The 17,924-nt window shown below is 39.5% G+C and overlaps 1 protein-coding gene across 3 annotated transcripts in view; it reads right to left on the reverse strand.

The window, feature by feature from the left end:
• Window positions 1-17,924, reverse strand: part of LOC143731072 (formin) — a 96,971-nt gene that overhangs the window by 74,502 nt on the left and 4,545 nt on the right. Inside the window, exon 3 of one of the 3 annotated variants that reach the window (XM_077221731.1) lies at window positions 9,070-9,242. In XM_077221731.1, the coding sequence (XP_077077846.1) occupies window positions 9,070-9,242 (173 nt within the window). Of the gene's footprint in view, window positions 1-508; window positions 844-9,069; window positions 9,243-17,924 lie in introns of those variants that run through there. The other 2 variants (XM_077221733.1, XM_077221732.1) reach the window with 2 other exon arrangements.

Raw genomic sequence — 17,924 nt, forward strand, 5'->3', positions numbered from 1 at the left:
TAAGTTTTAGAAATCATTCTTAATGTATTGAAGGAATAATATCACAACTATATTTCCCAGCTGATGAATGATCAAAACATTGAGAGCCAATCATAATCCATCCTGCTTTAAAGAGCTTGAGCATTTAGAGCAGAAGTAGATGAGAAAAATACAGCACTTGCTTATAATAAACATCATTATGATGTGTACGCTAAGATAGTAATCTTTATAGTTGTGAACGGGCCTTTAATGCAGGATAAACTCCATCTCTAGTTTTACTTCAACCTGCATGCGCTCTAGTTTCAAACAAAAGGTTTTTGTCCGTGAAAATCCCCGGGTTTCTCTCTGTCGCATTTGGAAACACTTCACATTTGTGCCAGCAGTCGTTTAAGTTGTTCTGTTCAGCATTTATAGAGAATCCAGTGATCCAAACACAAGCACAGTGCGATCCTCAAGTGAGAAAAAGAAAACAGAGAGTCTAAAGTTTCTCAGTGTTGCTCTAGTCCAGGCAGTTGGAGGAAAAACTCACTGTGCTGACGCATACAAAGTCCAGGCTTTTCCTTTAATACAGTCCCATGGAAATTTTTCCCAGAATGAGGCACTTCCTGATCTGTCTCTGCATCCAAACGTGTGTTTTCCCCCGGAGAAAGAAGGAGTTACACAGGTTTGATTACCTTGAGCTTTAACCACTCCCTCCCTCTCTCTGTTCAGCTCTTCACCTGCGAGAGTCTGATTACTCAAACACAGGAGCTGAGTGTGAAGCAGAGATTCAGTGTCTGGCTCCTCCCCCTTTCTCTAATCTCCTGCAGGTCAGGTGAAGGGGGCGGAGCTACACTGGCTATAATCAGCTCTGCTGATGTCATAGGCCACGCCTCTCTGTTGCTATAACGCTGACCTGTCACACTTCAATACAGAATCAAGAGTGCAGAGAGAATCAGTGACGAGTCCTGTGCAACTTTTACTGGTGTGAGACTGGTTATAGTTAGATAGTTAGTTAGTTAGAGAGAAAAAAAAGTCAATTTATTTTCAACCTGGTAGAAACTTTTTTGAGAACCCATTTGAGAAAATTGTGAAGGGTACAACTAATAAATGCATTACAAGAGTTTTTTATTAACTAATAAAATTTGTTAAAATAAGAAAAAAAGAAAAGAAAAAAAAAAGAAAAGAAAAAAGTTTGATAAAATCAGAACATACACCTTATGTATATATTATTAAAAAATAATAAATAAACACATACCTAGAATAAATGTAACAAACAAAAACATAGCATGCATATAACTAGAATAAAATTATATATACTTACATAATAATATAAAAACATTAATATACTAATATTATATATAATACAAACAAAAATAAAAATAAAGGCAAAAAAATAAAAATAAAAATGTGACTACAGCTGAAAAAAAATCAGCTAATATAATTTATCACTGTATTATTAAAAATATGGGCAAAAAAAAGGCAAACAATTAAAAATATTTTTTTTTTTGATCAGTTGATAAAACCATCTAATATAATTTCTCATTATAATATTAAAAATATAGGCAAAAACATAAAATAAAAAGGAAAATAAATAAATAATTGTAATTAAAAAAACAAAAACTGGCTTGTTTCTCATAAATGTGTTTCAGGCCTGTCTTTGTGAATTATCCTGTGACCTGAAACCAAGACAACTTGTTAGTTGAGAATAAGTCTTGCGTCTCTTCGGGACTCAAACGCTCTGGACGTGTAAAAGCTCAGCTGAAAACCCCAGATCAAAACATATACCTTCCTCTCTCTTCATCAGAATTATGAACACTGTAACGTACTCAAAGAACCATGCAGACGTGGAGCTCTCCTCTCTCAGACGTGTTGAGGTTATGATCTGCATGTGTCGTGGCCTACATTAGAGCGAGTAGATTATAACCAGGCCGGGCCTCTTCTTATGCAAGTGAACCTGAGCACAGAGAGGCCGATTACTGCGGTTTCTTGAGCCGTGAAAACAAGGAACACGACAACAAACTAAAGCTCCTGATCCAGAACAATCAAACTAGATCTAGCGAACAGAGTTTGAGTTAACCCTATAAATACCAGTCAGTTCACATGATCTATTGTTGACTGTTTTATGCTGAGACAAAGCCTTAATCATCACCTTCATTAAGTCATTTTCGTCTGACATTTGCGGTTCATTGTGGTGTGTGTCACACCCGTCTAATCTGCTCTGAGATCAGTGTGTGTGTGTGTGTGTGTTTCAGACGGGTGTGTCGGTATGCTGGTATGTTCACACACATGTCTATATTCTGCTGATTCACCGGCCAGAAGTCTGGAATAATTATTTTCTGCTCACCAAGGATACATTTATTTGATCAAAAATAGGAGTTAAAATTAATACAATGTGAAAAAAAGAAAGAAAGAAAGAAAGAAAGAAAGGATGGATGGATGAAAGAAAGAAAAAAGAAAGAAAGGATGATGGATTGAAGACAGAACGAAAGGATGGATGGATGAAAGAAAGAAAGAAGAAAGGATGGATGGATGAAAGAAAGAAAAAAGAAAGAAAGGATGATGGATGGAAGACAGAGCGAAAGGATGGATGGATGAAAGAAAGAAAGAAGAAAGAAAGGATGATGGATGGAAGAAAGAACGAAAGGATGGATGGATGAAAGAAAGAAAGAAGAAAGAAAGGATGATGGATGGAAGAAAGAACGAAAGGATGGATGGATGAATGAAAGAAAAAAGAAAGAAAGGATGATGGATGGAAGAAAGAACGAAAGGATGGATGGATGAAAGAAAGAAAAAAGAAAGAAAGAAAGGATGATGGATGAAAGAAAGAAAAAAGAAAGAAAGGATGATGTATGGAAGAAAGAAAGAAGAAAGGATGGATGAAAGAAAGAAAGAAAGAAAGAAAGAAAAAAAGAAAGAAAGAAAGAAAGAAAGAAAGAAAGAGAAAGAAAGATGCTCGTTTGCTCCTTTATCTGTCGCTGATTGAAGTTCTTAAGAGACTCAAACTAAATCTGAGAACGCTTGAATTTATTCAGTTGTGTTCGACAATCACTAACATTTTGTCATGAAAATGACATTTATAATGTTACAAAAGATTCTATTTCAAATAAATGCTGTTCTTTTGAACATTCAATTCATCGAAGAATCCTGAGAAATAAAATGTATGGCGGATTCCACAAAAATATGAACTGTTTTCAACACTGATAATAATCATAAATGTTTCTTGGGCATCAAATCATCATATTATAGTGATTTCTGAAGGATCATGTGACACTGAAGACTGGAGTAATGATGCTGAAAATTCAGCTTTGATCACAGGAATAAATTACACTTTACTATATATTCACATAGAAAACAGCTGATTTACATTATAATAATATTTAACAATATTACTGTATTTTTAATCAAATAAACACAGCCTTGGTGTGCAGAAGAGACTCTCAGAAACATGTAAAACATCATAATTATTGTAAACTCGTCACTGCAAAAGTGTTGTGTGTGGACAGTTAAACAGTGTTTCAGGGAGAGAGAAAGACTCTTTACAGTTATTAACAGAAAGACTTGTTACAGTTATTAACGGAAAGACTCGTTACAGTTATTAACGGAAAGACTCGTTACAGTTATTAACGGAAAGACTCGTTACAGTTATTAACAGAAAGACTCGTTACAGTTATTAACGGAAAGACTCGTTACAGTTATTAACGGAAAGACTCGTTACAGTTATTAACAGAAAGACTCGTTATAGTTATTAACGGAAAGACTCGTTACAGTTATTAACAGAAAGACTTGTTACAGTTATTAACAGAAAGACTGGTTAACGACAAGACTCGTTACAGTTATTAACGGAAAGACTCGTTTAATCAAATAAACACAGCCTTGGTGTGCAGAAGAGACTCTCAGAAACATGTAAAACATCATAATTATTGTAAACTCGTCACTGCAAAAGTGTTGTGTGTGGACAGTTAAACAGTGTTTCAGCGAGACAGATAGACTCGTTACAGTTATTAACAGAAAGACTCATGACAGTTATTAACGGAAAGACTCGTTACAGTTATTAACGGAAAGACTCGTTACAGTTATTAACGGAAAGACTCGTTACAGTTATTAACAGATAGACTCGTTACAGTTATTAACGGAAAGACTCATGACAGTTATTAACGGAAAGACTCGTTACAGTTATTAACAGAAAGACTCGTTACAGTTATTAACGGAAAGACTCGTAACAGTAATTAAAAGAAAGACTCGTTACAGTTATTAACAGAAAGACTCGTTACAGTTCCCTTTCAAGGGAACTCGAGCTGCGTCAAGCTGTGGGAACGCCTCTGCGTATGTGCGTCATGAAGAACGTATGGAATCAGTCCAATGGAGAGACGGAACGTCATAGGCGGGTGACGTCATCGACCAGGAAACTATAAAGCACCCCCAAAACACCAGCGCGACAGCTTCTTTGCCTTCAGTAAGCGCTATATGTGGATCTGTCTCAAGTGTTTTTGTCTGTCACTAAGCAGGAGTTCCACTATTTCAAAAAACTATATATATATATATATATATATATATTATATTGAGAGACAATGGCGAGCGAACAACAATTTAAGAAGTGTGTTCCTCCCTGCTCGCGCTATTTAACGAGCGGGGATACGCACAGCTTATGTGTTGTTTGTTTGGGAGTGCAGCATGCCCAGTCAGCTCTCGAGGGGGCTGGTTGTGAGCATTGCGAGCGTTTGCCTCTTAGAACGCTCCGCTCCCGCCGATCACTCTTTGAGGAGAGTGGATCGGTTCGCGATCCCCGCGGATCGGGTCCCGCTTCTGCCGAGGCTGAGCGGCGACATCATTCGTGGGGATCGCAGATGGATCTAACAGCGGGGCTTGAGACGGGCTTTGCCCTATTTCAGCCCTTACCTGTTAGATCCAGTGCCTCAGTCTCGGGTTCGGAAGCACGCTCTGCGGTTTCTTCCCCTCGAACTGAGGCCCCAAGACTGCAACTATCCAGTTCTGAGGATCTGGATGTTGTTAGTCTGGATGCGGGAGATGTCGATGATTCGCCATCTCGCTCTCCCGAAAGTGAGGAGCTTATGGAGGTGCTCACTCGTGCTGTTCCTAAATTAAGCATCGAGTGGCCAGCTGTTAGGCAGGAATCTAGAGAAAAATCCAAATTAGATGAAAGATTTTTGCCTTCCCGTTCTCAACCTCCACGCCGGTGCTTGCCCTTCTTCCCTGATCTCCACACAGAGGTTTCGAGATCGTGGAAAAAGCCGGTCTCTTATCGTGTTTTTAGCCCTCAAACTTCCACTTATTCAAACATTGTGGGGGCTAAATCTCATGGTTATGGGACGATGCCCAAAGCAGAAGAGGCGCTTGCTAGTCATCTTTCTGCTGAAGCTGCATCTTCTTTTAAAGCACCACTTTTACCCTCTAAGCCTCTTAGAAGTACGTCAGCTTTAGTGGGTAAGGCGTATTCGGCGGCCGGTCAAGCCTCGGCGTGCCTGCACACGATGTCCATCTTGCAGGCATACCAGGCTGACTTATTAAAGGATGTGAGTGACACTCAAGAGGTCAGCACTGACGTAGTTCGCGAAGAAGCAGAGTGTCGCGTCTCGCGCTCCCCCTTCCAAACAGTGGGACCAGACGCGGCACTCTCAGCCGAAGTCTTCTGGCAAAACTGATCTGAGGACAGTTATTATGGCTAAGAAGGCTTCGGCAAAGAGGAAGTTTGAGGAAGCCAGTGGCGTCAGGATGCTGAGGGTGGTCCCTGCCGTGGGAGAGAGGTGTTCACCGCATTACACGGTGCCCGCTCTTCTTCGGTGCCCTCAGAGGCCCGTTCTGCCAACCCCGCCTTCATGCCGGGGCACAGACGGTCCCAGCGAGCGCTTTCCCGAGGGATGCTCGCCCCCTCTGAGGAGGGTCTCAGAGCAGTTAAGCCAGTCGTTACCTGCCGGTGCGTCGTTACAGCTGCTCAAGTTACACCAGAGGCCAGTCTCAAAAGACTGGTACCCTTAGTAGTATTTCTGGCAGAGTGGAAAAGCCTTCCAAAAATATCTCAGTGGGTTCTGCACACCAAAATTCAGAGGGGTTCTGCCTACAGTGGTGGGCCCCGAGCAGGCTCTGGTAATGGAACAAGAGGTGAAAGCGCTCCTTCAAAAGGGGGCTATAGAACGGGTTCCTCCTCCCAGGTTGGAGTCAGGTTTTTACAGCCGATATTTCATCGTTCCAAAGAAGGATGGGGGGTTGCGTCCAATTTTAGATCTGCGCCTGTTGAATCGCTCGGTAGGGAAGCTAAAATTCAAGATGCTCACTATCAAGCAGATCGTGTCACAAATCAGATCCGAGGACAGGTTTGTCACGATAGATCTGAAGGACGCGTACTTCCATATTTCCATCCTTCCACAACACAGGAAGTTCCTGAGGTTCGCCTTCGGGGGCGAGGCGTACCAGTACAAGGTTCTTCCATTTGGCCTAGCTTTATCTCCCCGCACTTTCACGAAATGCATGGATGCAGCTTTAGCACCCCTGAGGTTTCAGGGCATTCGTATCCTCAATTACATCGACGATTGGTTGATTTTAGCTCAGACAGAGCAGATGGCGGTTCAGCATCGAGATGTTGTTCTCGCTCATATGAGAAAGTTGGGGTTCAGGCTGAACGCAAAGAAAAGTGTATTATCTCCTTCTCAGAAGACCACTTTTCTGGGTGTCGTTTGGGATTCGATCTCGATGCGGGCGCGACTTTCTCCGACCCGCATCGCTTCGATTTTTTCAGCTATGAAACAAGTAAAGCTAGGCCAGCTACTCACTGTAAAACAGTTTCAGAGACTGTTGGGTCTGATGGCAGCAGCGTCCAACGTTATACCTTGCGGCCTGTTGTACATGAGATCGCTACAGTGGTGGCTCCGGACCAAGGGATTCTCCCCGAGGGGAAATCCCCTCCGCACGATCAAAGTCACGCGGCGCTGCCTTCGTGCTCTGGTCATGTGGAAAGAAACTTGGTTCCTATTCAAAGGGCCTGTGTTGGGGGCTCTTTGTCGTCGCGTAACGCTAACGACGGATGCTTCCCTCACAGGATGGGGGGCGGTCATGAGTGGTCGTCCAGCCCAAGGTCTGTGGCAGGACCATCATCTATCATGGCATATAAATTGTCTAGAGATGTTGGCGGTGTTCCAAGCTTTGAAACACTTCCTAGCAGACCTCAGAGGTCATCATGTGTTAGTTCAGCCAGACAACATGTCGGTGGTCTCGTATATAAATCATCAGTATGTATAAATCTCGTATATAAATAAAACTCTTTTTCTGCTTGCAATCTCCTCACTTAAGAGAATCAGAGATTTGCAGGCCCTGTCGGTTGCACCCTCGTGCCTGGAGTTATCGCCTGGTATGGTTAAGGCTTTTCTATACCCTGGACCAGGTTATGTCCCTAAGGTCCCTACTAATGCTGTTAACAGAAAGACTCGTTACAGTTATTAAAAGAAAGACTCGTTACAGTTATTAACAGAAAGACTCGTTACAGTTATTAACAGAAAGACTCATGACAGTTATTAACGGAAAGACTCGTTACAGTTATTAACGGAAAGACTCGTTACAGTTATTAACGGAAAGACTCGTTACAGTAATTAACGGAAAGACTCGTTACAGTTATTAACGGAAAGACTCGTTACAGTAATTAACGGAAAGACTCGTTACAGTTATTAACGGAAAGACTCGTTACAGTAATTAACACAAAGACTCGTTACAGTAATTAACATGTTCTGTATCAGTCAGTCGGGAACTTTAAAATAACGAGTAGAGTTGTGAAATCTGACCTCGGGACCTGAAAGACTTCTTATATAAAGCCTGTGTGTGTTTGAGTGTATCTAAGCTTCAGTCCACAGGTCCAAATAAACAAGTGTTTATGAACACTGGAGGAATAATATCTCCAATCTCAATCTGGAAGCAGTTTCGGCTGATACGATCATGATACTGGAATAATACTATTTTTACCACTGATTTACAGGTGAAACGTGAAAAATTTGAATATCGTGCAAAAGTTATTACAATATATGTTGGTGCGACCAACTGAGAGAGTTGGTAGCACCAGTGCAACCAGTGGAAAAGTTAGTCTGGAGCCCTGACTTACTATAGGGTTTGGGTAGGATTAGGTTTTGGTTGAGGGTTAGTTGCATGTAATTAAAGGGACTATGTGTAGTTTTTTAGGTATTTTATTATCTAAAATCAATATTTTTATTCATAAATATGTCCTCAATGTTGAACAAATACCTCTGCCAATGATCTTTTTTCTTTCGTTTCCATGAAGTGCTGTTAGAAGCCATCCTGTCATAGCTTTTTGGCACATAACAGCTACCGTAGATGCAACACGCACTTGAAAAAGTGAGGCGCTGGAGAGCACAATTCGTGTGAATGCAAAATACAATTTCACCGCTAGATGGGAGAAATTCCTACACAATGTCCCTTCAAGCATAATTTACTCTTTTTACCACGGTAAGTACATGTAACATATGTAACAAGGACAGTGTAAAATAAAGTGTTACCCAGAAGAGCAGCAAAAACTAAATTAAGAATAATACATGTAATACAAGAACAATAACTCTTAAATGTTCTCAGTTACACAACTGGACAAAAGTTAGGAACAATTAAAAAAATTATGCTTTTGAAAGAGTCTCTTCTGCTCACCAAGGGTTCATATATTTGATCAAAAATACAGCAAACACAGTGAAATATTATTATAATGTAAATCAGCTGTTTTCTTTGTGAATATATAGAAGTTTGAATGAAGAATAAATTAATTTAATTTTGAAAGAGTCTCTACTGTTCTCAAATGCTGCATTTATTTGATTAAAAATACAGTAATATTGTTAAATATTATTATAATGTAAATCAGCTGTTTTCTATGTGAATATATAGTAAAGTGTAATTTATTCCTGTGATCAAAGCTGAATTTTCAGCATCATTACTCCAGCCTTCAGTGTCACATGATCCTTCAGAAATCACTATAACATGATGATTTGATGCTCAAGAAACATTTATGATTATTGGTGCATTTCTCATATTTTCACTTATATGACTGTAAGTTCCTGCTAACTGTATAAACATCACAGTTAATTGTGTCAGCGTTGATTGACTCACTGTTAGTCCAAGCTTTGGATAGTACGGAGTGTCTCCGATGATGTCATCCTCAGGTGGTGTGATTCTCAGGAAGTCCAGGTGATCGGGTCTGCTGGGACGACACAAAGGATCATGGGTAATGGATTCATCCCCGTCCAGCATCCAGATGTCCTCCGGCCGCAACAGAGAGTTTTCTGCAGAAAAAAAAAGGCCATGTCTGAGGCGGTGTTTTTATTCATGAAAACGAACTCCAAAGTGGATAAATTTGAAAATTTGTGTTCAAAACATCAATACGATGACGTAAGTTAAGTCATGTGACGCATATTGTAACAATAGATATTCATGTTTATACTGGTATTGTGCCTGTTATGTGCTGTTCACTTTCACACTGTTGCTAAAATATGTTAGTTCACACACACTTCATATCACAGATGACAGAATTCACTCACATCTGCTGTCCTGCGGTAAAACATGAGAGTAGTGCGTTTTAGACCGAACATATTATTATTTTATTTTTTTATTTAAAAGGGACAGTGCATATTAATGGACATCTTAGCTTTTCAGCAATGTAAATATGCTATTTTACATCTGTGTCCCCCGTCAGGTCATCACAGTACAAAGTAACACAGCTAAACATTGAAATTGAATACGATACAACACAATTTAAAAGACGCCATTTTACGTGCTAAACGTTTAAGGTGCTGTTCATGCAGTAAAGTGCCATTCTATGAAATAATGTTCAGTTTCATTTAGTTTGAGAGCTCTTTAGTGCCGGCATATACACGGCAGACACACACACATATACACATACACAGTAAAGTGATATTCTATGTAAATGAAGTACATCTTAATTATGTTAAAGTGCTATTTAATGCAGTAAAGTGCTAGATCTGGTATGGTATACATACATATACTTAACTTAATTTTTTTCCCGTCTGTTTCATCTCGTGAGCTTTTGTGAGGTTTTACGCATGCGCAGTATAAGGTGAATTTAGCGTTTTCAGGTGTTTTCCAGAACTTTCTCATCTGAAACACTGAAACGTCGCAATGTGGAAGGAGAGCGTTTTCAAACAAAAACGCCATTTTCAAATGTATTGGGATTAATGTAGAAGTAGCCTAATTCATTGCTTTAATGATTACAATGACCCATAGTGCAAAAGTATGTTGGTTATGCATGTCTAAAATATGTGTCTTTACTGATATTATTTGAGCTCAATGCAATAAAACAGAATTTATTCGTTCCAGATTGCTGTCTATATGTAAAGAGTGAATGAATGTTTGACGTTGATCTGCAAACGAGTCTATTTCAAATAAATGTTGTTCTTTTAAACTTTCTATTCATCAAAGAATCCTGAAAAAAAATTGTTGTATATATTAAAACTTTGTTCAACACTGAAAATAATCACAAATGTTTCTTGAGCATTAAATCCTCATATTATAGTGATTTCTGAAGGATCATGTGACACTGAAGACTGGAGTAATGATGCTGAAAATTCAGCTTTGATCACAGGAATAAATTACATTTTAAAATATATTAAAATAGAAAACATTTATGTTAAATTGTCAAAATATTTAACAATATTACCGGGTTTTGTTTTTTGTATTTTTAATCAAATAAATGCAGCCTTGGTGAGCAGAAGAGACTTCTTTTAAAAACGTAAAAAATCTTACCGATTTTTTTAAACTTTTGGTTATCCATGTCTTAAATATACACTGAACAAAATTATAAACGCAACGTTTTCGGACCCCCCAATACAGTAAAACTGCACATTTTAGAGTGAACTTCTATTGTGGCCAGCCTAAGGCACACCTGTGCAATAATCATGCTGTCTAATCAGCATCTTGATACGCTGGATGGATTATCTCGGCAAAGGAGAAGTGCTCACGAACACAGATTTAGACAGATTTGTGAACAATATTTTAGAGAAATAAGCCTTTTGTGTACATAGAAAAAATCTTCAGCTCCTCAGTTCAGCTCATGAAAAATGGGGGCAAAAACAAAAGTGTTGCGTTTATAATTTTGTCAACTATATATCTTTACTAATATTATTTGAGCTCAGACAGACTCTGATCTAATGCAATAAAGCAGTTTTTCTTTTAGAATTGTTATGTTCCAGATTGCTGTATTTTTGTTTTATAAAATATAACACAATGTCAGTGTAGGGACAATCAGCGCTCTGTGTCTATATGTAATAAGTGAATGAATGTTTGACGTTGATCTGCATGATTCACTTCTCCAGCCCGACCTGAACGCACATCATCTATATCTGCTATATCTGTCTGGAATGAGTTTAATGGGTCACTCACAGCAGGAATAAAATAAACAAAGCTTACTAGAGAAGTTGCATCATAATTAACATACATTTCCTTGGCAAACTTCTCGATCGGTGGCATTAAAAACACTTTTGATAATGAGAACGAAGGCAGAAGGCAAAGGCTGCCGTGATTAATCGCGTCTCATTATGATAATGCATCGGTTGCTGGATCTCCAAACGCTGACTAAACATCTGGTTCTGGTCCAAATGCAAAGTCAAATTGATTGCAGACGAGGTCCTGCATCTCATGAAATTAAGATGCACATTCACTCCAGCTTCAGCAGCTTCAGTACTGGAGTAAAAGCACAGAGAAACAAAAGCAGCTGGACTGTTTTCACACAGGAGCTTCGTTCCATCTGTTTCAATCACAAACTCAAATTATTAGAAATTAAACAGCGCCACCATCTGGACAACAACAACTAGTGCTCACAAACTCAGCTGTTGATGAAAGACAAATACACATCATTCACATATTAAAATAAGAGCATGAAACAACCTTCTGATTGTCAGCAAGTACAATAGTCTTAGATGATCTCACATTAATGTGAAGTAGATGCTGATTCCTATGAGATAAAGTTTTTTCCTCCTCCAGGGGGCGTCAGAAAACACAACCTCACATTGAGACACGTTCAAATCACATGCTGTTTTATGAGGCATTTCTACAGTAATTCAACTGAACTGAAACTAAAAGTTTAAATCTATTCATTCTAACGATTTATACTTTAAACAAATGTAAATCCAGTCTCTGTAAGTCAGACCGGGGCAAGTTGTCACACTTTTAATATAATTGGTTGGTTGCTATAAGGTGGTTTTAGCATGTTGGTAGTGTGATTGCTTGAAACTGTGGCTGTTTGTTCGGTCAGTGTTGATTGAGATCTAGGTAAGATCAGCAGCTGTCAGATGTGTGTGTGTGTGTGTGTGTGTGTGTGTGTGTGTGTGTGTGTGTGTGTGTGTGTGTGTGTGTGTGTGTGTGTGCATGTGCGTGTGTGTGTGTGTGTGTGTGACAGATGATTTCATGTTACAGTACACAGATCTGCATTGTGTTTAATAGCCTCGGGCTGATGCACAGCGAATGAATGACCGGTTCAATATGTCTGTGCTGATGCTACACTGATAATATCAGCTCATATTAGAGGCCTATTGCAGATACATGCATCATGCTACCTTCAAACATGCAAAAAATATGATCTGAAATAAGTTTGAATCGTTGAGGGGTGAAAATGCTGTAAGCAAACTCTATTCTGCATATCATTTGCTGTAAATGCTTATTCACGATTAAAACTAAATCATATATGTAAGTAAAACTTGAACTGTTATGTGATTTATGTATAACGAGTGGTTCCCTCCATTATTACAGGACGTTTGCAGGTCAAGAAGTTTCATGAACGCAAACATCCGAAGACAGCGTGTGAATACTAAATTATATTCTCTTTCACATTCTGTGCTTGAACAGCCAAATTCACACAAAATAATGTAAAAAATGTCTTGGCGAGTATCTTAGTAAATATAGTCAGTTATATCTAAAGTGAACGTAGACAGTTGAGAAATAAACTTAAAATGCATGTGTAACAGTATAATGGATCTGTGTATTATGTCTTAAAGGGACAGCAGGTTTATTGTGTTTTAATATGAATAAAACAACAAAAGACAAAGAAATCTTTAATAATGTTTTAAATTCACATTAATTAGGCTGGTAGTTTTTGCTGTATGCATCAAAATTGTAATATAGAATTGTGATATTTCACTGGTATCTAAACATTGTAACCTCTGACCCAGTCCTGCAGATGTACATAATGTGCTATGCTATTAAATGAAAGATAAAATATGATAATAGCAATAGAATGAACAGTGAAAGTAACAGAATCTCAAACAATACATTTTATCAGGCTCAATTAAACGTGAAAATAGCTGAAGGAAATATATATTTGCTATTATATTTCAGAGGAAGTAGTAGGTCATCCTGGGACTTTTCGCCTATTTTATTTTTTTATTAATTATGAATTTGATCAATTCAGACATACTCTTTTGGCGTACTGTTTTTCGCATACTATATAGTAGGGAAGTTTTTTTTTTTTTGTCCATTTTAACTGGTCTGGTCTGTGTTAGTCTGTGTTCAGAGTGGGTTAATGCTCTGCTGTGTGTAGTTCAGTGATGAAGGACGACATAAAGCTCACACTGAACTAGCATCAACCGCAGACACACACACACACACACTCTCTCTCTCTCACACACACACACACACACACACACACACACGTCAGGATTGAATGTCATGCAAAACATGCAACAACAACTCAGGGATCTTCAACATGGTCTCTGTCCGTGAGCTGATCAGTTTCATATGACCTGATTGGTTTATTTCATTACTGGTATTATTGGCAGCAGTGCAGACAGAGGTCACCTGGTCCTCTGAGAACACAACAGTGCCACTCAAACACATCTTTGGCTTATACTGTCTCTAAATACATCATTAGATCACATTAAATAGTGCAATAGAGACACAAAGCATTTAGTATCATCAACTGAAGCTTTACTTTTCAAATGTGTTTTAGACTTAAAAGTCAATCGTTAATGATGCTGAACAGATCCTCAATAAAGCATTTGAGTCTGAAAACGATCATTTAAAGCTCAATGATATGTTTCATTTCCTGAGGCACTGATTTTTATTATAAGGTGGAGGTATTTTTAGATGGTTTATTGACTGATGAAATATTATAGTGTACAGAATCCGGTACTCAACCACTGGCTGCGTCTATTAAACCTTTGACAAAATCCCACCGGATCATTCATTGATTCATGAGATTTCATCCAGAATCGTGCACCTCCTGTAAGAACTAGAGTTCATCACATGATCAGGTCTCTGCGAGATGCTTTCTGAAGCAAGAGTGTGTGTGTCAGCCTCCAGCTCAAGAGACAATGAACAGAGAGTCACTTGAGAAAGTGCAGAATGAATAAAACTGCGGGTCTTTGCGAAAACATACATCACTAGCATAGGCGAATTAACCGTATGGGCAATCCGCAGTCTTTTAAAACAAACGATTCATTCTCAAAAGTATTTCTAGCCTAGGCCTATAAATACCCTTTCATCAGAACGGTCTAAATTCCCTGAATGTTTTGTTGAAAGTTTATTATCATTAAGTTTTTTTTTTCCGTTAGTTTTTTTGTGGATGCGCGATCTACCGCCAGATTCACACTACTAGCGCGTTTCATTTCAACGCCCATATTACACTAGCGTGTCCACCGGCGCGGAGCAGAGCGAGTGTTTTCAATCAATCCCACCGGAAGTTGAGCTTTACGTAAGCTCGCGCGTGAAGCTAAACTTCTATATGAACTGAAAACGCTCGCTTTGCTCCGCGCTAGGCTAGTGGAAAAGCACCATACAGATTCTGGGCAAAAAAAAGTTGTACTTTGCAAAAAAGTTGCAGAAAGAGGCAGTGTGTAAGGTGTCCATGCCAAAAGTTGGGTCAACATCCGACATCGTACAGACAGATTATGGTTGGAAATGAAAGTTGTAATAATTAATAATAGTAATAATAATAAAATGTATTATTTTTAATAATAAAAATAATATTTTGGGGGGGGGGGGCACTCAAGGTGTCAATGCCAAGGGGGACTAATTAATTAACTAATAAACTAATAATTGGTTAATCACTTAACTAACTAATTAACCAGGGGCACCAAAGAGTCTTAATTGTTAAAGTTAATAATAATTACAGTTAATATTATCATTTAAAGTTTAATTACCACGAAAACCGTGTTCGATTATCGTACAACAGCGACAGCGCTCGGGAGATTCATCCCCCATAATCCTCTGCGCCGTTTTTTATTTATGAATGTTTTTTATTTCATATTTTGTGTTTTTTTAATATTAAATTTTATTTACGCTGCATTTATAATCCATTTATTCGCTTTTTGAGCATAAACCTGAAAATTTAATTTCCAACTTAAATCTTGAATGCTTTAGAGCAACAGACTGAAATTTGATCTGTGTGTCTGTGTGTGTGTGTGTGTGTGTGTGTGTGTGTGTGTGTGTGTGTGTGTGTGTGTGTGTGTGTGTGTGTGTGTGTGTGTGTGTGTGTGTGTGTGTGTGTGTGTGTGTGTGTGTGTGTGTGTGTGTGTGTGTGTGTTCACATAGCAAGTGCCAAAACCGGTTTCGAAGTTTCGAACAATTCCAATAAAGTAACAAATTCTCAACAACAAAAAAAAACGTACAATTTTTGGGCAAAAATGACCGAAGAGCAGCAGACATTAAACAAGATCACTCACATTTTCTGTATTGACCCTTTCGTAACATCTCTTATACGCAGAGAGTATACACTGCCAGTGATGATGTGTATTTTATATACTGAAGACTGCACTGCTTTTATTCAGCCTCGGGCAAAGGAAGTGTGTTTTGTCCCACATCTGATAGTCGATGATCAAATCAAGCGAGTGCATTTGGGCTTGTGATGTTCACAGGAGAAAGAACACAGAAAGGGCAGACGCTTAATGGGAATTCTTTCTTTTCTCGTCAGCGCAACCATGAGATGCAGCTTACGCGCTTCCGAAGTCCTGTTCAAGCAACAAAAGTGTTTTAATCCTTTTCATCTCATTAATGTGGAGGACTTCTGAAGCGACCCGTGTGGATATTTTAACCCAGCCTCCTACAGTTCAACAGGATGAAGGTGCAGAGCACATTATTTTCATGAGCGTTTGAACACGGTGGCTTTGATCCTTACTGACTCTCGAAACACAGAGAACACTCAAAAGTGGATCTCTTGGAGAGGCCGAAATTCTTGTTCCGAGTCACATGACAAGTCTAATAAATCAGAATGAACATGAGATTACTAGTGTTTGCCAAGGAAAGCATCACTATCCAGCTTATTTTTGACTTGTAAATGTGTGATGCTTTCGTTGTGTCATTCGCTTCAAGTTATTTTATCTGCACAAAAACAGTCCGTCATGCTGCTTTATATTGCAATTTATCTTAATATCATTATCATAAATGCACTAGTTTGTACTGCACTTTGATTTTCTTCTAGTTATCTACATATAGCGGCTAGTGAACCGGAAATCTCGCACATTTGAAGGAAATAACATACTTTCGTGTTGCAAAATAAGGTGGATTGCAAATAGTCAAGAACAGACCCGATGTACTGTATCAGACATGGATATTTATCGCTGATTTTTTAAATTAATTTAAAACTATGACATATCGGCTTTGTAATGTTGTCTTATTTGTCTATTTTGCTTTGCTTTGCTTTACTTTACTTACTTTGCTTTGCCTCTCTTATAATGTTGGCCTGTTGGATCCAATACATGTACAATTAAAAATGATTTGATGATGCAGATATAAACTAGCCAGTGTACCTCGCTTACTGTAATACATGTGTTTTTGAGCTTTTCTAATTTAAAGTCCCCCAGTGGTAAAAAAAAAGTGTTTTTAATATGCTTTAAGACAAACCATGTGTAAATTCATAAGTCGACAGCATTGCTGAGTATTTTCTCCTTAAAGGTGCAATGTGTAATATTTCTGAGGATCTATTGACAGAAATGCAATATAAGATCCATAACTATGTTTTCAGTGGTGTATAAAGACCTTGCATAATGAACCGTTATGTTTTTATTACCTTAGAATGAGACATTTATATCCCCATAACCGCACGCGCCCCCTTCTATGGAGGTCAACATATTGTGTGGTCATGTTTCTAGCGTAGCCGACAGCGAACACACAGCGCTACGGCGAACACACAGCGCTACAGCGAACACACAGCGCTACGGCGAACACACAGCGCTACAGCGAACACACAGCGCTACGGCGAACACACAGCGCTACGGCGAACACACAGCGCTACGGCGAACACACAGCGCTACAGCGAACACACAGCGCTACAGCGAACACACAGCGCTACAGCAAACACACAGCGCTACGGCGAACACACAGCGCTACGGCGAACACACAGCGCTACGGCGAACACACAGCGCTACGGCGAACACACAGCGCTACGGCGAACACACAGCGCTACAGAGAACACAGCGCTACGGCGAACACACAGCGCTACGGCGAACACACAGCGCTACGGCGAACACACAGCGCTACAGCGAACACACAGTGCTACAGCGAACACACAGCGCTACAGAGAACACACAGCGCTACAGAGAACATACAGCGCTACAGCGAACACACAGCGCTACAGCAAACACACAGCGCTATGGTGAACACACAGCGCTACGGCGAACACACAGCGCTACAGCGAACGTACAGCGCTACAGCGAACACACAGCGCTACAGCGAACACACAGCGCTACAGCGAACACACAGCGCTACAGCAAACACACAGCGCTACAGCGAACACACAGCGCTACAGCGAACACACAGCGCTACGGCGAACACACAGCGCTACGGTGAACACACAGCGCTACAGCGAACACACAGCGCTACAGCGAACACACAGCGCTACAGCGAACACACAGCGCTACAGCGAACACACAGCGCTACGGTGAACACACAGCGCTACAGCGAACACACAGCGCTACAGAGAACACACAGCGCTACAGCGAACACACAGCGCTACAGCAAAC

Source organism: Siphateles boraxobius, unplaced genomic scaffold (assembly GCF_051911475.1).
Source record: "Siphateles boraxobius isolate OS27281-9 unplaced genomic scaffold, OSU_SipBor_1 85, whole genome shotgun sequence".
Lineage (NCBI taxonomy): Eukaryota > Metazoa > Chordata > Actinopteri > Cypriniformes > Leuciscidae > Siphateles > Siphateles boraxobius.